The sequence below is a fragment of the Rhinatrema bivittatum genome, chromosome 5 (assembly GCF_901001135.1).
Source record: "Rhinatrema bivittatum chromosome 5, aRhiBiv1.1, whole genome shotgun sequence".
Taxonomy (NCBI): domain Eukaryota; kingdom Metazoa; phylum Chordata; class Amphibia; order Gymnophiona; family Rhinatrematidae; genus Rhinatrema; species Rhinatrema bivittatum.
Window position 1 is genome coordinate 78,986,619 of NC_042619.1, and position 20,712 is coordinate 79,007,330.

A 20,712-nucleotide genomic window follows, 5' to 3' on the forward strand; every position below is an offset into this window, starting at 1 on the left:
AGGTAATATGTTATGATTATGGCATTCAAGAAATAGTGAATGTGTGCCATTTAAGATTACTGAAGGATAGTCTGAACATGATTGGAAAACTATCTTTGGAGTGTTCCTTGATGGATATAAGGTAACCCTTTCATCTCAGATTCTAAAATAACAGGATGATTGTATTTCTTCTAATTCTTAAAATCACCTGGAAATGTCTATGTATACTTTATTTATTTATTTAGAAACTTTTTTATACCGGCATTCGTAGGACACATCATGTCGGTTTACAAAAAACTGAGAAAGGAAATTACAATGAACAGGGGAGGGGGTAACTGGAAGATATACATAAGTATAGGAGAGGAGAGTCAACAGGCAGCGTTACAACTATTTGCATTGGATTAGGATTATATATGCAAATGAACTAATATACAATGTTACGTGGCATGTGCACTTGATACACTTAGTATATGAGGATATATACATTAATACAGGTGCAAGTAGTACAGTAATACAGGAGCGTGCAAGAGCGATAAGAGGCTGGTGATGGGGGGAGGGTGGGGAAGGAGGGAGGGGGAGTGAGGAGAAGAGGGGGTGGAGGGGCGGAGTAGGGGGGAGGGAGGGCGGGGGTACAGTGGGCAATGGGGGAGGGAGCCGGGGAGGGAGTGGGGATGGTAGGCAGGGGGGTGTGGGGAAGGGGGAAGGGGAGGGAGCGGGGAGGGTACTGGAATGGTGGATTGAGGTCAGGGAAAAGGTTATAGGCTGGGACGGGACTGAGGAGGATCAAGGAGAAAATAGGTTAGGATTGGGTGGGATTGGGGTATGCTTGTTTAAAGAGCCATGTCTTGATTCCTTTTTTGAAATGGCTCAGGGACGGTTCTAAGCGGAGTCTGACGGGTAGGGAATTCCAGAGGGTAGGGCCCGCTATGGAGAAGGCTCTATCCCTGGTGGCGGTGAGGTGCCCAATTTTAAGTGAGGGAGTTTGGAGAGTGCCAGCAAGGGAGTTTCTAGTGGGGCGATTAGCTTGACGGAATCGAGGCATGTCTTCAAGCCAGGGTGAATTGTTGTTGTATAATGTGTTGTGGAGGATGGTGAGTGTTTTATATTGGGAACGGAAGGTGATGGGGAGCCAATGGAGATCTTGGAGTATGGGAGTGATGTGTTCAGTTTTTCTGGTGTTTGTTAAAATTCTTGCCATGGCATTTTGGAGGATTTGGAGTGGTTTGATGGTAGAGGCAGGGAGGCCTAGGAGGAGGGAGTTGCAATAGTCGAGTTTGGTTAGTATGGTGGTTTGCATAACCGTGCGGAAGTCATGGGCGTGGAGAAGGGGCTTCAGTTTTTTGAGGATTTGTAGTTTATAGAAGCCCCCTTTTTAGAAGTGATTTAATGTGGGGTTTGAAGCTGAGTTGATTGTCTAGGGTTACTCCTAAATCTCTGACACTGGGCGGTAGTGCGTGTACTTGTGAGGCGTTGAGAATCATATGGTGGATTGAGTTGAGGGGTTGGTTAGCTAGGATGAGGATTTCAGTTTTCGAGGTGTTGAGTGCTAGGTGGAGATTGGAGAGGAGACAATTAATGGATGTCAGGCATATTTCCCAGTGTTGGAGGGTTTCGCTGATGGATTTTTTAATTGGAATAAGTATTTGTACGTCGTCTGCGTACAAGAAGAATTTTAGTCCTAGTTTAGAGAGGAGGTGGCAGAGAGGGAGTAAGTATATATTGAAGAGGGTGGAGGAAAGAGAGGAGCCTTGGGGTACCCCTTGTGTGAGGGGAATGTGTGCGGATTCAAATTTATCAAGCTTGACTAAGTAGTGACGGTGGTCTAGGTATGAGGAGAACCAGGATAAGGCTGTGTTTGAGATGCCTATCTCTGCTAATCGAGATATTAGGATTTGATGATTCACGGTATCGAAGGCGGCTGAGATATCAAGAAGGGCAAGTATGTATGATTGGCCGTGGTCCATGCCTTTAAGGATGGTATCAGTTATTGCGAGTAGGAGTTTTTCGGTGCTTCGGTCTTTACAAAAACCATATTGAGTGGGGTGTAGGATATTGTTTTCTTCTAGGAAATCGGAGAGTTGGGTGTTAGCCACTTTCTCCATGATTTTAGATATGAAGGGCAGATTGGAAATGGGCCTGTAATTTGCAGGGTCATTGTGGTCGAGGGTGGGTTTCTTTAGTAGTGGCTTCACGATGGCGAGTTTAAGTGGGTCGGGGACTTTCCCGGAGGTGAAGGAGCAGTTTATGATTTCTGCTATAGGTTTTGCAATAGCAGAGGGGATGGAGAGGAGGATTTTTGATGGGATGGTGTCTGCGGTATGAGTGGATGGTCGCATCTTTTTTTAGTATGGATTCAACTTCTTTCACAGAGGTAGTGCCAAGGGAGTCGAGGTTGGTGGTGTTGTCAATCGGTAGTGGGTCTGTGGGTGCGGGGTTAGGGGGTAGACGTGTAAGAATTTTAGATCTAGAATTTTAGATCTAGAAGTCAATTTGAAAGTCAAGGGAGATGACTCAGAACCAACATCAGGAAATACTTTTCACAGAGAGTGTGATGGATACTTAGAATACCCTTTTGGAAGAAGTGGTGAAGATGGAAATTAAACAGTTCAAAAGGGCATGAGATAAATACTGTGGCTCTGTAAAGGCTGGAGGTTGAAAATGAAAAGCGTGCATGTGGTAACCTGAATGGTGTGGTAGTTACTACTGTTAATAAGACATGAGGTAATCTTCATGGAGCAGCAATTACTACTCTTAGCAGAAGGCTTCGGAGTAACATGCATGGAGCAGCACTTACAATCGTTAAGCATCTTGCTGGGCAGACTAGATGGACCATTTGTTCTTTATCTGCCATCATCACTATGTTACTATGAAAGAAACTGCTATGTTAAAACTTAAGGAGCACTTCCCTGCTTAAAACTGAAGACCTAGTTTGGATTCATTTTTCCTATTCGTTATCCTTTAAAGGAAAAAATCACACAGATGACAGATCAATTGGCCATCCAGCTTGCCCAGTTATTCCTTTTCACATTGCTAAGGATATAGCTCAGCTGTCAGAGTGATATCTTACAAGATGAGGATGGTAGTCCTCGCATGGGTGACGACATCAGGATAGAGCCCAATCACGGAACACTTTGTCACCTACTGGGCATGCCCAGCAATGCACTGACCCTGCATCCAGCAGGGGTCCCCCTTCAGTCTTCTTTTTTCCACGCAGCAGTAGCCACGTGGGTTAAGGAGCTCTCTTGAGATTCCTGACAGGAATTTTCCTCACAGAACTTTTCAAAAAATTCTACCCCATTGGGGTCCCCCTATCGATATCCATACTCCACGGTCGAAAGGTAAGGGTTTACCCTTGTTGCGGTCTATTCTCGTCGAGTTATCCCTTCGGGGCCTACTGGCTAAATTTTTGTCGGAGTCATGGCGTCTTGTTTTCGTCGGTGCCCCGACTGTACTCAAACAATGTCCAACACTGACCCGCACACGGTCTGTTATGTGTTTGGGGTCCGACCATGATGTCCTAATTTGCACCAAATGTGCCCAAATGACACCGAAGGGCCGCAAGGCTTGTTTAAAGAAAATAGTTTCTCTTTCAGTTAAAAAAACCCCGACTCCATTAATAGCTTCGACTTCGAGCCGGTGCCATCGACCTCTCGCCAGCACCGGGACACCGCTGCTGCTCGACTGGCATCGATGATTTCCTCCTTGCCGCCTCAAGAAAAGGACCGAGGGAGATCATCGTGAAAGACATCGACACAGTCATCGCAAGGCTCAGTCCGCCGATCCAGGCAAGCCCTCGGCATCGACGTCGACAGAGCCACCGACAAAGAAGCCCCATCCAGAAAAGGCCCCATCCTCTTCTGTGACCGGGTCACCAATGCGTTCCCCACCTTCAGTGGTGCCGGGATCTGCAATTCCACCTTCACCAGTGGACCCTCCGGCTACGCCAGTGCTGCCTCATACTCCGGAGCCAGGGTTCCATGCCCCAGGCTTCTGTGAGGAATTGGATTGGATGATCCAAGAGGCCATCGGTAAAGCACTTCAGGGCTTCCAACCTCCATCGATGCCGGTACCAGTCCCCTAGCCTGTCACTGATCCGATTCCCGTAGCGCTCACACCGCTACTGGGTAGACTGGATGCATTGATCGGTGCTCTTCCACCGATGGAACCGAGAGCACCGGTGGGTCCGGTGCCTTCCACACAGATTCCATTATCATCGGATGATGAGGAAACACTGATACCCATTCCACCGTCTGGGATTTTACCACCAACTCATCCATTGATGTTACCAACCCCTTCGATGTCTCCATCGATGCCGTCTGTGCCACCTCCGATGCCACCGATGCCTAGACCTGGTCCTTCAGGATTAGCACCATTTCTCCCTGCTGGAGACCCACTAGGTGCTGGAGATCAGCCCTATGGTCCTTGGACCGATGATTCGTCCCAAGATACAGATGATCTACCATCAGAGCACTCTCCCCCAGATGAAAGATGACGTTCTCCACCAGAAGATCTGTCTTTTATTAATTTCATCAAGGAAATGTCTGAAACCATTCCTTTTCAACTTCACAAGATGATGTAAGTACTCCAATTTCTAGATGCTCCTAAGGAAATCATGTCTATACCTATTCAGGAAATCCTGTTTGATCTCCTGAAGAGAAACTGGGAACACCCAGGTTCGGTTCCACCTGTCAATCGCAAGACAGATGCCACCTATCTTGTGCAGTCAGCTCCTGGGTTCCAAAAGTCACAGTTGGATCACCACAATCAGACCCCTACAGGTACTTAAAAATGCAGCAGCAAGATCCCTCACAAACAGAAGTCGGACCACATCACTCCAATAGTCAAGGACCCCCCTGGTTACCCATCTGCTTCCGAATACAACACAAGGTCCTATCACTCATTCATAAGTCTCTCCACAACAACAAATTAAATTGGTTAAGCGCACCCCTACAATACCACACACTGAAACGAAATCTCCGATCCTCTAACACCAGTCTGCTCCATATCCCCACAACAAAAGCACATCTGAACCTTATCTTCTTAGGTTCTGAACATTTCTGCCAGTTACTCTATATTTCTATGCCTCTCTATTCGTTCACATGGCCCATGCCTTATTATTTCCCTGTTTAATGTATTTTCCAAGCTACTGTTATAATGTAAACCGATGTGATGTACACTCTAACACCGGTATATAAAAAAATCTTAAATAAATCTATCCTCAACAAGAGAACGCGGACTGTCCATTGCCGGACCCTCACTTTGGAACAACCTTCCAGCACAACTCAGATCGGAACCCTCAACACAGCTCTTCAAAAAATACTCCTAAAAACTTGACTCTTCCGCCAAGCCTTCCCCCAATGACCCTATCCCCTCACCACCTTCATCGCAGCACCATACTTCCCATACGACCCTTGTCACACGCAGTCTTTGACTCATTATCCCATGACGCCTTAGTAAATGCATAAATGAATTACTAAACTAAAGAAATGAAACCCCTTTATACATTCATCGGCGCACAACCCTAGGGCATATTTCAGAGCCCTTGTAATAATCCTCGACATACAACTCTGGTGTTTAACCTTTGTATATAACCTTGTATATAGTCTCCTTGTGTCATAACCACTGTATAAAAATCCACCGTATTTTAAAACCATCACTTGAACTAACCTCCCCTCACTCTAAGTAACCAACTAAATATGGCCCTGAGTGACCTTGGGCAAGTCTTTTTACCCTTCATCGCCTCAGGTACAGAACTTAGATTGTAAGCCCTATGGGGATAGGAAAATACCCACAGTACCTGAATGTAAACCAATGTTATATCTCTGATCGAATGTCAGTATATAAAAATAATAAATAATAATCACTTTGTTGTTGAATCAGCCCAGAAGAAGGCACGACATTCAAAACCTCATTCCTCCAGGGAAAGGAACAGAAATCCCTGGATGCTTTTGGCAGGCGTGTCTTCCATGGCTCAATGCTCATATCTTGCATTGCCTCCCACCAGTTTTACATGACCCAGTCTAACAGACCTTTTTAAGAAGATCCAGGATTTCTCTGATTCTTTACCAGAGCAACTCCAGGCTCAACTTCATACTCTGGCATAAAAAGGTCTGGATGCTGGAAAGCATGAGGTCTGCGCTGCGTATATCATCTTTGACACTGCCTCTAGAGTGTCTGCAGTGGGGATTATTGCAAGAAGATGTGCCTGGCTCAAATCCTCGGACTTAAGACCAGAGGTCCAAGACAGATTAGTAGATCTACCCTGTGTGGGTGATAATCTCTTTGGGGAAAAGATCCGAGAGACCGCGATGCAGTTGAAAGACCACCATGAAACCCTGCGCCAGCTTTCTTCTGTGCCGTCTGAGTTTTCTTCTGCTCCTAAGAGAACTTTCAGGCGTGACTCTAAGTGGCCGGCCTACAAGCCAAGAAAATTTTATCCTCCGGCTTCTAGAAGACTCCCTTCCAGACCTTACCAAGAAGATCAATCCAGGCAGACTCTGCCTCAAAGGTCTCAGCCAGCTTCTCAGCCTGGACCAGCGTCAGGGTTTTGACGCCTTCCTAGAAGAGTGTAAGCCAACCTCCTCTTCCATCCATGGCGGTCGGCTCTGCCACTTCATCAGCATTTGGCATACAGTCACCACTGACCAGTGGGGACATGCAGTGGTCACTCAGGGTTACCACCTAAATTTCCTGACTGTTCCAGCAGACTCTCCACCTCAGCTGACGTGGGGACGTCTGACTACTCTCACTTGCTCGAACAGTAGGTCCCATCCCTCCTCAAATCCCAAGCAATAGAACCAGTGCCCCTGGGTTTTATTCCTGGTATTTTCTAATACCAAAAAAGTCAGGTGGTGTGCGCCCGATACTGGACCTCCGCACCCTAAACAAATATTTGCAGAGAGAAAAATTCAAAATGGTAACCTTGGACTCTCTTTCCTCTTCTACAAAGAGGAGATTGGCTATGCTCTCTACATCTCCAAAACACTTACACACACATCTCAATTTATCCATTTCATCGCAAGTACCTGTGATTCCTGGTCTGCCCTAGTCACTTCCAGTACCGTGTACTACCATTCGGTCTAGCGTCTGCTCCACAAGTATTCACCAAGTGCCTGGTAGTGGTCATAGCCTTCCTCAGGAATCAGGGTGTGCTTGTCTACCCTTATCTCGACGATTGGTTGAGGGCTCCGATTTAGCAGGACGCATTAGCCTCCCTGCGTCTCACTATCCACACCCTGATCTCCTTAGGGTTTCTAATCAACTATCCCGAATCCAAGAGTTCCATCCCAAACCCTTTCCTTTATGGGGGCCGACCTAAACACTATACAGGAGAAAGCCTTCCTCCTCCAGGATCGCACTTTCACCATAGCAACTCTGGCGCATCACCTACAGACTCGAGTATCTTCAACTGCTCGTCACTTCCTTATACTGCTGGGTCACATGGCGTCCTCGGTGGATGTCACTCTAATGGCTCATCTAGCCATGAGAGTGATGCAGTGGAACTTAAAATACCAGTGGATTCAAACTTGTCAGCCAGTGTCCAGCATTATCCAGGTTACCAAACAGCTCCGTTTGTCACTAGCCAGGTGGATGCACCACTCCAGTCTCGTTCAAGGCCTTCCATTTCAGGCTCCAGAACCTCAAATTACCTTAACAGACACATCCATCCTAGGGTGGAGTGCACATGTAGGCGACCTGCAGACTCAGGGAACCTGGTCTCCAAAGGAAGCCAAACACCAGATAAATTTCCTGGAGCTACGGGTAATCAGATATGCCCTCAAGGCTTTTAAGGATTGCCTATCAAACAAAGCCATCCTGATTCAAACCGACAATCAGGTTGCGATGTGGTACATAACAAAGAAGTGGGAACAGGCTCCTACCTCCTGTGTCAGGAAGCTGCACAGATATGGGCATGGGCCCTTTTCCACTTGATGGATCTCAAAGCAACCTACTTGCCGGGAGTGGACAATCTTTTGGCAGACAGGCTGAGTCGCACTTTCCATCCACACAAGTGCTCTCTCAACCCCACCATAGCAGACACAATATTACAACGCTGGGGTTACCCTCGCATAGACCTCTTTGCGTCGGTCCAGAACCACAAAGTAGACCACTTCTGCTCTCTCATTCGCAGTCACCACTCGCAACCAAGAGATGCCTTCGCCCTTTCCTGGTCAGCGGTCTCCTTTATGCATACCCTCCACTTCTTCTCATTTCAAAGACTCTTTATTTATTTATTTATTTATTTAACGTTTCTTTTATACCGATGACCGTTCGCACATCGCATCGGTTTACAGTGAACACAAAACCATTGGGCGGGGCCCTTACATAAAACAGATAATATACTGAACTAGGAAACATATAATTGAAATTAGGGGGGAGCCCTTACATCAAAACTATTTACATCAAAAACTATATACAGAATTAGTGCACAGTACCAAATCGACAAGCATAGAGGTGGTCATATCAGGAAATCCGAGTAAGGGTAAGGGTCGGAGGGGGAGTTATGTAATAGGGGGTGTGATGGAGTAAGCTTGTTGGAAGAGCCAGGTTTTAAGTTTCTTTTTGAAAGTGGGGGTATAGGTCTCAGTGCGAATATCATGGGGCATAGAGTTCCATATCGTGGGGCCGGCCAGAGAAAAAGCTCTGTTAATAGTGGAGGAAAGCTTAAAGGATTTAATAGATTGGGCTTGGAGTGTTCCTTGGAGTGCTGGGCGTGTAGGTCTCTTGGAGGTACGGGGTATGAGGGGGGGGTTGAGCCAGTTGAGGTTGGAGTTTAATAGACTTTTGTGTATGATTGAGAGAGTTTTATAAAGAATTCGTGACTGTATAGGGAGCCAGTGTAGTTCCATAAGTGCGGGGGTGATGTGATCTCTTTTCTTTGTGTTTGACAGGATGCGAGCGGCGGCATTTTGTAGAAGTTGGAGTGGTCTAGTGTGAATTGCGGGAATGCCAAGTAAGAGCGCATTACAGTAGTCAATCTTTGAAAAGATAATAGCTTGAAGGACTGTACGGAAATCATTGAAATGTAGCAAGGGTCTGAGCTTCTTTATTGTTTGCAGTTTAAAGTAGCAGTCCTTTATAATGGATTTGATGAATGGTTTGAAAGAGAGGTGATTATCAATAATAACTCCTAGGTTGCGAGTGTGAGGTGGGAAGTTAGTAGCAGAGTAGGCAGGGGGGATGACCGGGAGTGGCTGCTTATTCGATATGACTAAAAGCTCAGTTTTGTTGGAGTTAAGCGCTAGGTGCATGTCCTTTAGGAGCTGGTTGATAGAGGAAAGACAGGATTCCCAGCTGTGTAGAGCCGTTTGGATGGTGTCCGAGAAGGGGAAAATGATTTGTACATCATCAGCATAAATAAAATGCTTGATGTGTAGATTAGTGAGGAGCGTAGTAAGGGGGAGCATGTAAATGTTAAATAAGGTAGATGAGAGTGAGGAACCTTGGGGAACACCTTGGGGGAGACTGATGGGGTCAGATTCATTATTGTTCATAGTGACAGTGAAAGTACGATTTTGGAGATATGATTGAATCCAATCAATGGCCTTGCCAGTGACCCCAATATTTCTGAGTATGCTGAGGAGGACATCATGATTAACTGTGTCAAACGCAGCTGAGATGTCAAGTAATGCGATAAGATAGGATGATCCTGAGTCAGTTCCTTTGATAAGGGTATCGTGTAAGGAGAGGAGCAAGGTTTCAGTACTTAAGTGCTTCCTGAAACCATATTGGGTTGGAGGGAAGATGTTATTTTGTTCCAGGTGATCAGATAGGCGTGTGTTCACGAGCTTTTCAAGCACTTTAGCTAGTAGGGGTAGGTTGGACACTGGTCTGTAATTAGAGAGGGTGGTGGGGTCAAGGTTGGGTTTTTTGAGGAGTGGTTTCACTATGGCTTGTTTCAGAGCATTGGGGACAATGCCATGTTCTAGGGAACAGTTAAGAATATTTGAGAGGGGTTTGGCGATCACATTGTGTATAGAAAGTAGGAGTTTAGAGGGGATAGTTTCAGAGGGGTGAGTGGAAGGTTTCATTTTCTTAAGTATGCTTTCTACTTCCAGGGAAGATGAGGACTCAAAAGAATAAAGGGAGCTAGGGGAGTTGATGGTGGGAAGAGAGATATTGAGGTTCTTGTGTGAAAATTGAGCTGTGATGGACGATACTTTGTTTTTGAAAAATTGCGCTAATTCATTACAGCGGTTTGTGGAGGGTGTAGCTGATTGTTGTGTGTGTATGGGAGAAGTAAGGTTAGCGACCATAGAGAAAAGAGCCTTGGGGTTGTATTGCAGCCCATTTATTTTATTGGCGTAGTATTTTCGTTTTGAGTGTTGAATAGAGTTTCACTCTTGTGAAGCTCTGGCAGGACAAGGGATTATAATGATCCTGATAGCTCTCCACTGGCCACGCCAGGTGTGTTTCCAATCCTCCAGGACCTATCAGTACGCCGGCACATTTCTCTGGGGAAGGATCCCCTTCTAATAACTCAGAACGAAGGGTACCTCCGTCACCCCAACCTCCAGGCTCTGTCTCTGATGCCTGGATGTTGAAAGGTTAATACTCCAACCTCTTAACCTTCCCGAGTCCTGGTGGCTTCACAAAAGCCTTCAGTGATAAGGTCTTATCGCTCTAAATGGAAGAGGTTTACAGTCTGGCGCACTTCCATGTCCATAGACCCCTTCACATGTTCCACTGCGAGGTTCCTAGACTATCTCTGGCACCTCTCAGGCCTAAAAACTTCCTCTAACAGAGTGCATGTTAGTGCAGTGTCTGTGTACAATAAGGGTATAGGAGATGTCTCCATTTCAACACAACCCTTAATATCACAGTTCATGAGAGGCTTGCTCCATTTAAAACCTCCACTGCAGCCTCCTGCCCTCCTTGGGTCTTTAATTTGGTTTTGGGATGGCTCATGAAACCTCTGTTTGAGCCTCTCCCTCCTGTGATCTCAGCTATCTCACCTGGAAGGTAGTTTTTCTTCTGGCGATCACGTCCGCTCGCAGAGTTAGTGAATTCCAGGCATTAGTTACCTACCCGCCTTACACTGAAATTCTGCACGACAAGGTAGTGCTCTGCACGCACCCTAAATTTTTGCTGAAGGTAGTGTCGGAATTTCATATTAACCAATCTATTAGCCTACCTACCTTTTTCCCCAGGCCCCATTCGAACCCAGGAGAGCAGGCTCTGCATTCTCTGGACTGCAAACGTGCTCTAGCTTTCTATCTGGACCGCACGTCGACCTACAGGAAATCCACTCAATTGTTTGTCTCTTATGATAACCATCAAATTGGTAAATCCTGTGGGAAAGCAGGCCCTCTCCTCCTGGCTGGCGGAATGCATTTCTTTTTGCTATCAGCAAGTAAGCATTCCGCTGCAAGACCGTGTAAAAGCACACTGTCAGGGCCATGGCAACATCAGTAGCGCACCTCCGTTCACTTCCGTTTGCTCTTATATATATTTATTTATTTATTTATTTATTTTGATTTTTTTATTTTCAAGATTTTAACAAATTATTACAAGCTTACAATCTTGCTAGGGTAATGCGGTACAATTACAGGCAAAAAAAAAGAAATTTCAATTCAATTTTAAATCCATGTACCATAATAAAGGAAATATGGGAGAGGACAAGCAAACAGAGCGGAACAAACAGGAAATACAATACTACTCAATTTAGTCAGTTCGCCAAGTATTTAAACATAACACAAAAGTGTTCCTTGATTGGGCTCCATGTAACCGGTGTTCTCACAGGACAGCAGGACTGACATCCTGCTGTCCTGTGAGAACACCTGTTACAGGTAAGCAACTCTGCTTTATTGAAAACTGCTTTTGGTATCTTCTTCACTATATCTTCATCTCATATAGGTAAATACAATATATTATTCCCTATTAATATATCTGGCACTCATCCCTTCCCAGGTCTAACTACAAAACTTTGTAATAATCTAAATCAGTGGTTCTCAACCTTTTTTCTGTCGGGACACACCTGACAGATGATTCTCACATGCGTGACACACTGACCCATGATCGTCACAGGGCTAGATGTAAAAGTACAGTTTGCATCCACGGGAACCCCCCTGACCCGCAGTAATGGATGTAAAGAAGAATTATGACATTCCCCATACAACTCACCCTACAAAAAAGATATTCTAGTTCTGGTATCATCTCAGTAACAGCAACTCAAACTCCTTCTACTTCCAGGCTCAATAGCCCTACTTATGAAAAGACAGCAGTTTACCAGCAATGCATGTCCTCTTGAGAAAACACAACAAATAAGACTGATAAAACTCTTACATGCTAGTAAAATATCTCATCTCGGTAACAGACACAGAACCGACCTAACATACTCCCAGGATCTGTAGTAATGCACATAAACTAATCCGCACACAGTTACACCTGTATTATGGAATACACTCAAACAGGAGCAACCCTATCTATGAAAAGGCAACACTACAAATATTAAATCAGGTCCTAAAAACCAATACACCTCTTATTAGGAAAACAGAACTAGCAAGCAGCTATAGATCCCCACACAGAAATAATTGTAAAACTATACTAATAAGCAGAATAAATGTTTCACAACTATGAACAGAATAACATCCAACAATTAAACTCATAAAAACTATTAAAAATTCTCCAAACACCAATAAAATATTTCAAAAAAAGCAGACACATCACATAATATTAAATAATTAAAATGGCAGTCAATCAAGAAAAATAAACTTAAAAAGCCATCTTTACTTACTCCCTCCAGCAGCTCTCCTACACCTCTTCCATGCAGGCTGTAGCACACACCAGAAGCAGCAGTAGTGGCTAAGCTCTATACTCATGGTCCTCTTCCTTAGTGCCCATGTCTCTCATACACACACCATACTAGTCATGCCCCCATGACCAGTTTCTGTCTCTCACACACCAATCATCTCCCAAACAGTCTTTGACACACACACCAGTCACCTTCCTGAACAGTTTCTCTCATGCCATACACACATACAGGCTTCCCACTCCCGTGTTCCACTTACATATATGGGCTTATCACTCTCATAATCACTTTCTCTTTCTCACACACACTCACCAGTCTCTCACTCCCATGCTTGTTCTCTCCACATGCACAGGCTTCTCATTCCCATAATCACTTTCTTTCTCTCACACACATACACAAACACACACAACCAGTCACCTGATCTCTCTCATGCATATATACACACACACACACACACACACACACACACAGGCTTCCCACTCCCATGTTCTCGTTCAGATATACAGGCTTCTCACTCCCATGCTGTGTCTCACACACACCCAGGTTCTCACTCCCATGCTCACTCTCTTCACATGCACAGGCTTCTCATTCCCATAATCACTTTCTCTCTGTTACACACACACACACACACACACACCAGTCTCTCTCTCATTTCCATGCTCGCTCTCCACGTGCACAGGCTTCTCATTCCCTGAATCACATTCTCTCTCTCTCTCACATTCACATACACACCAGTCACACCGTCACCTTACCAACCAGTCTCTCTCTCATACATGCGCACACACACACAGGCTTCCCACTCCCATGCTCTCTCTCACATAATCAGGCTTCTCACTCCCGTGCTTTCTTTCACATTCACCCCCACAACACCAGGCTTCTTACTCCCATACTTTCTCACATACCCAGATTTCTCACTTCCATGCTTTTTCTCTCTTTCTCACACACACACATCAGTCACATCCCTGTCTCACACTCACATACACATCAGTCATCTCCTTGAGCAGTCACTTTCATTGTCTCACACATATACACATACATCATCTCTCTGACCAGTTTCTCTCAATCACACACATGCTCTCGATCAAATACATTCTCTCACTTACACACAGGCTGTCAATCACACACACATTCTCTCATACACTGGCTGGCTGGCTGCTTCTCTCTCTTTCTCTCACTCACTTCCTCCTCCCCCCCCCCCCCCAAATGGTAGCTGCAGCAGCCTCCTCCAGTCCCCGCAGGCCAAGAAGGAAGAATTCCATCGACCGCGGGAGGCTCATGCTGCTGTCTCCTTTCCCGATTACCAGCTGCTTCAATTGCTCGGGGGCCGATGCTGCAGCAGCCGCTGCTACTTTATCACGCGGCACGGCTCTTTCTTCTTCCCGCGCACCGCGTATCACTTCCTGTCACGGGGGGGGGGGGGGCAGGCGCGGGAAGAAGAAAAGGCCAGCCACGGGTGCCACAGCTTCTTTTAGCACTGCTGCCGTTCCCATTGGGCTTGAACATGCTGATAGCCCGGCGGCAACGGCAGCAGGGAAGAAACAGCAGCGGGAGAGACCGGGAGCACGCGACACACCAGCCGGTGCTTGGCGACACACTGGTGTGTCGCGACACACCGGTTGAGAACCGCTGATCTAAATAGCCACAGACACTAATGTGACACATCTGACCCTGGGGACCTAGAGAAAATGTCCACATAGCCTGCTGCACTAACCCAACTTGTCTTGAGAGTTCTAGCGTTTTTATTCACTTGCAAATATAATAGTTGTCAACCATTACCTTCTCTTTCCAGCCTCCCTTTCAGCATCTCACTTCTATCCCAAGCCCCTTTTCCTTTAGCATTCCACTTCTCTCCCTAGCCGCACTCCCTCTTGCTCTGTCCCCATCCCCCTCTTCTCCTTTATTCAGCACCAAACATCTCTCCCTCATTCCCCCTTCAGCTCCCCACATCCCCCCTCTATCTCTACTCTCTTTTCATTTCATCTCTTGCTCCATCCCCCCTCCTCTTCTTTTGGCCTCCCTCCTCTCCTATCCCTGCTGCTAACCTCTCCTCCTTGCTCCCACACCACCTCCTGTTGCTTTCTGTCCATTCTGCTCCCACCTCTACTTGCCTCCCAAAATAAAAATGATAAAGGCTCAGTGGCTGATCCTTTGTCATTTTTCTTATAGGGGGAGGGTGTCATATAACAGCCCTCACTCTTAGTACTTGATACTTGCTGAGCTTCTCTCCATACAGTACAGAATAGTTGCTTTAGTACTTACATTTCTCAGAGGACAAGAAGGATGGTAGTCTTCACACGTGGGTGACATCATCAGATGGAGCCCAATATGGAAACTTATGTCACAGTTTCTAGACCTTTGACTAGGCACACTGAGCATGCCCAGCATGCCCTATACCACACGTCCATGTGGGGTCCCTCTTCAGTCTTTTTTTTTTTTTCCGTGGAGATGTGAGCCTCGTGGTTTGATTGAGCTCAAAACTTGGCTTCTTGCCTTTTGAAAAAATATTTTTTTTTTGCATTTTTTCATAATTTTTCTCTTCAGTCCGTCACCAGGTCCCTCTTGGTGCCTTCCTGTGGTGTCCCCAGTCAGGGTTTTCGGTGTTTTGGTAAGTTTCCTTTTGTGGTTGATTCTCCCTTTGTGACGGTGTCTCGATGCCCACTGGCCATCACAGCCCACTGCTATTGCTAGACTTTCAGCCATTTTGTTTCACCCAGTCACGACCATGTCCATTTTTTACCGATGCGCCCAGTGCCCAAGGACCATGTTTATCATTGATCCTTGTGAGGTATGCATCCTCTGCCTAGGGGTATCACATGATGTCTGGGGTTGCCGCTTATGTGCCCAGATGACCCTGAAGTGATGTTGACTTCGACTCAAGATGGATCAACTCTTTGGGTCAAGGAAGTCTGTGGCATCAGCATCAATGACATTGGCATCAAAGGACCTTGCAGCCACTCTGAAGGACACTATCTACATCAGCGGGACCGTTTGTTCTGTCAAAGTTGCCAGTGGATAGGAGCACCTGAGATCAACCATTGTCAAACTTCTCCATGCCAAGGTCACAGAGTTTGTCGTCTTAGACTTCGGCACTGGGGAAGGACTGGGCCAAGTATCAAGGGAAGCCTAAGAAGGATCGGCACCAATCCCCGTTCTTGCACGGTGCCGGGCACAGGGATGTATCAGCTTTTGCTATAGTGCCCCCGAAGTTTCCTGTGGTAAGGAGCGCCCATCCTCCCTTCAATACCTGGGGTCCACAGCGGTCTCCAGTCTTTGTGCCTTGTGCCAGTCACTGAACCCCCTCACAGGTCAGAGGAAGATCTGGCCATCCCGTCTTCCTCCCAGTCAGTGTTGGCATTGGCAACGTTTGAGGTGGAACTGGAGCGCTGAGTCCAGCTGGCAGTGGAGTGGGTGCTGCAGGGCTTTCAGTCCTACAGCACCAAAGCTGGTGCTGCTAGTCCACGTACCACTTCTGGAGAAGCTCAGTGTTCTCATCAATGTTACTGACCTATATGGCATTTATTACCGAGATGGCACCAGACCCCGATGGGGCACAGAGGCCTCCCCCTTCTGGTAAATTGCTCATCGCTAGTTCCTCTGAGGAAGAAGCTCCACTGTAGCTTGTAGAGGCGCTGGGCCTGTGGTCCCCCAACCATTTCCATCAGTGCTTACACTTCTGGACGTAGGCAAAGCACCTAGGGCCCCATCCCCTCTGGCATACAGTGAGGATGAGTGTTCCTATGACACCGGGGGGATTATCAGATGGAGTCTTCCTCCAAGGTCTTGGATAGTCTCCCATCAGACCTTTCTTCTCCAGATGAGTAAAGGAAGTCTCTGCCTGAGGACTTAACCTTCGCAGGATTTGTGAGGGGGTGGCAGAGGCCATCTAATTCCAGCTTTTGACAGAGGATGGCCAGGCACAAAATGCTTGAGATCCTTCAGTTCGTGGATCTTCTAAGGAGTTGCTGGGGATTTGGGAACACCCCCTCATAGTGCCTCCCATTAATAAGGTGGACGGGGTTTACCTCGTCCAGAAGGTTGCCGGATTCAATAAGCATCAGCTGTCTCACCAGTTGGTGCTGGTTGAATCCGCCCTCAAGAAGGGACCAAGCACTCTGAGACCCATTCTTGGCATCCCCGAGAAAGGACCACAGAGCGATGGATGCTCTTGGGAGGAAGGTGTTTCAGAGCGCCATGCTCATTGCCTGCATTGCTGCCTACCAGCTGTTATGAGCCAGTACTCGCAGGAGATGGCTGAGTAGCTGACTCAACAGCAACAAGACACCCTCAATGTTGCTTCTGCAAAAGGGTCGGGAGTGCGGGAAACACGAGACCAGTGTGACCTATGATGTTTTTGAGACTGCATCGAGAGTCTCTGTAGTGGGAATCAGCACCCGCAGAATGACATGGCTGCAGGCCTCGGATCTCCGACCAAAGGAACAGGAATGACTCGATGTGCCATGTATGGGAAAGAAACTCTTTGGAGCTAGGGTGAGGGATGCTGTGGCCCTGCTCCAGGACCATCACAAAATCCTCCGGCAACCCTCCACCAGTACTCCAGACCCATCCTGCTCTTCCAGGCGGTCTTCGAGACCAGGGCCAAAGGAGTCTTTTTCGCCAAAGGAAGTACTATCTTCTGCCTCCTCTCTCCCGTCAGCACCATCAGTGATCCCATGGCCATCCCAGGCAGCAGAGCGCTCCCCAGCCAGCTCTTCAGTCAAACCTGTGGATGGGGTTTTGACTGGACTACAGGGATAATGGACCCTCCAGTCGGGGGCAGGCTGCGGTTCTTTGCGAACCAGTGGCCAGTGTTACCTCGGACCAGTGGGTTCTGTCCATCAGGAATACCAATTGAATCTATTGGGTGTCCTGCCAAATTGCCTTCTGTGCTCATATTGGGGGCCGGTAATGCATCATCAGATACTTTCAACAGAGCTCTCCTCCTCCTTAATGGCCAGAGCAGTAGAGCCCATACTATCAGAGCAAAGAGGGCAGGGATTTTACTCCAGGTACTTTCTGATTCCAAAGAGAACAAGAGGACGCCGTCCCATCCTTGAACAAGTATCTAAAAAAAAAAGTTAGTTTTGTTGGGCACGTTGATCCCCCCCCCCCCCCCTTTTGCGAAAATAGGACTGGCTATGCTCCTTTGACCTAAAGGATACATATACCCATATTGAGATGTTCCCTGGTTACAGGAGCTATCTCCGATTCATGGTGGAAAAACAGCACTACCAGTACCAGATATTGCTATTCAGACTCGCGTCTGCCCCCTTGATCTTCACAAAATGCCTGGCCGAGTGTTATTGTTTGTAAGTTTTTGGGTGGACCCTTGGACACTGTGGCTGCTGACCCACGCCCACGGGGGAAAGTCCCGTGAGGGGCCACAGGTCAGGCTCAGCTTTAGGACACACAACACAGATAGATCTTTTATTAACAGTATTGAGGAGCCACCAGAGGTAGCAGTAGTGAGCAGAGATGAAGCCCGGCTGGGCTTGTAGTCCCTCAGGGCTCTGGAACAGCGATCCCACAATGGCTGTGCTGTAGTGAATAGAAACTGAGAGAGAGTACAAAGAAGTATATGCAGGGTTGTGCAATAGAGCCTCGTTGGTTGAGTACTCACCCAGCGGTTTCTCTCGGTAGGGAACACAGGAGCTGAAGTAAAGGCAGGCCCTCGAGGAGCGAGTACCTGGTTCCAGGGAACAGCTCTGAGAGAAGTTGATTGAAACTCACTGATGGTGTAGGCAGCGGTATCTTCCAGGCAGAAGTAGTGTTCAGGCAGCGAGTCCGGGAACATGGGCCCTCAAGGAGCGAGTACCAGTTCAGACAGCGACCTGAAAGAGAAGAGAGAGGCCCCCGAGAAGCGGGTACCCCAAATAGAGTAAGTCCAAAAATGGAGAGGCAGAGTAGCTAGGTACGGAGAGCGAATCCCATCCGTAAGGAGTTCACCAGTACAAATACCTGTTGCTAACTCGATTTAGCTAGCAGTAGTGTAGGCCTTTTGTATCCGGGATTCGTGACGTCATCACAGGGGGACGCCCCTAAGGTTCGCGCCAAAGAAAATATTTTAAGTAGGGCCGCGTTGCACGCACCCTAAGGCAGCTGGACAGCATGGCGGGAGGCAGCGCTCAAGCCGGACCGGGGACGCCGGAGAGGATGGCAGGCAGACGCCACGGCAGCCAAATGTCCATCAACCGCGGGAGGAGTCGCTAGAGAGGTAAAGAGGGTGGAGTGAAGACGTCGGGCAGCGACAGTCGTAACAGTACCCCCCTTCAAAGGGCGGTCTCCTCTGCGGGTAACCAGGTTTTTAGGTTTTGCGCGAGATGAAATTGATGGAGCATCTCTTTATCAAGGATGTTAGCCTGAGGCTCCAAAGAGTTTTCTTCAGGGCCGAAACCCTCCCACGAAAGGAGGTATTCATATGTTTTGCCTCGTCTTCGGACATCAAGAATCTCTTCAACCTTGGATTCTAGGTCATCTTCTGCATTGATGACAGATGGGTCTTGTCTTCTAAGAGAATTCACTAAGTATGAGAGGTTTCAAGAGTGAAAAGTGTTATGGATGTTTAGTCCGGGTGGTAACTTCAGACTGTAGGTGATGTTGCCAAGACGTCGGAGGATTGAAAATGGTCCAACGTAGCGAGGAGATTAGAGTGGAGGGTAATTTCAGTCTGAGATATTTGGTAGATAACCAGACTTTGTCACCAGGCTTGAAGACAGGCGCTTGAGGAATGGTGAGCTTAATAGAACTTAGCGCAGTCACTCGCTTTAACTAGCATTTCTTTTGTCTGAGTCCACAGGTTATGGATTTCATCAGCAGTAGATTGAGCTGCTGGGGACATCACTGAGAGCTTCAGTGGAAATGGTGGTGTTGGAGAGCGTCCATATACCACTTCAAAAGGTGTTGATCCAGTTAATGTTGCTGGATGAGAGTTGATGGCGAATTCAGCCCAAGGTAACAGTTTGGCCCAGTTATTCTGACGGCAACTCACGTAGGCTCGAATGAACTGTTTTAAGGTTCTAGTCATCCGTTCTGTTTGGCCATTTGATTGCGGATGATAGGCTGAAGTGTAGTCTAGAGAGATGTCGAATAACTTGCACAAGGCCCTCCAGAATCTTGCCGTGAATTGAGATCCTCGGTCTGAAACAATGTGTCCTGGTAGGCCGTGAAGGCGAAAAATGTGCGATATGAAGAGCTTCGCAAGCTCCAAGGCTGAAGGTAAGCCAGGCAGCGCCACGAAATGGGCCATCTTGCTGAAGCGATCAACTGTTACCCAGATGGTATTCATTCCTCCAGAAGGGGGTAAATCGACTACAAAATCAGTAGCGATGTGTCACCAGGGCTGTTCTGGAACTGGTAGTGGTTGCAGCAATCCCCACGGTTGGCCAGAAGCAGGTTTGTTTGGCACAGTTGGTACAAGATGCCACATTGGATAGGGTATCCTTCTTGATAGTAGGCCACCAATAAAACTTCTGGATCTTGAGCAGGGTACGGTGTTCACCAGGATGGCCAGCCAGCTTGGAATAGTGTTCCCAAAAGAGCACTTTCTTCCTGAGGTGTTTAGGCACGATGGTCTTACCAGCGGCCACAGAATTGTGTAGTCGCTAAGATGACTTTCTTCAGGTCAATTATGTGCTGAGGTTCTTCAGGCACATCCTCCGAGAGAAAGGAGCGTGACAAGGCATCAGCTCTGGTATTTCTGTCTCTGGGACGATATTTAAGCACAGTCGAAACGATTGAAAAATAAGGACCATCTAGCTTGTCTGTGGTTAAGACGTTGTGCATGGCGTAGATACTCTAGATTTTTGTGGTCGGTGAATACGGTTATTTGATGTTGAGCGCCTTCGAGCCAAGGCCGCCATTCCTCGAATGCAAGCTTTATTGCCAAGAGCTCTTTATCGCCGATCCCATAGTTCTTCTCTGCCGGGGAGAAACGTCGTGAGAAGAAAGAGCAGGGACGTAAGGCTTTAGAGTCTCCAGTCTGGCTC

The 20,712-nt window shown here is 47.2% G+C and overlaps 1 protein-coding gene across 1 annotated transcript in view; it reads left to right on the top strand.

The window, feature by feature from the left end:
- Positions 1 to 20,712, top strand: part of RNF17 (ring finger protein 17) — a 1,084,608-nt gene that overhangs the window by 565,940 nt on the left and 497,956 nt on the right. Inside the window, exon 22 of the mRNA XM_029603155.1 lies at positions 3 to 121. Within this exon, the coding sequence (XP_029459015.1) occupies positions 3 to 121 (119 nt within the window). The remainder of the gene's footprint in view (positions 1 to 2; positions 122 to 20,712) is intronic.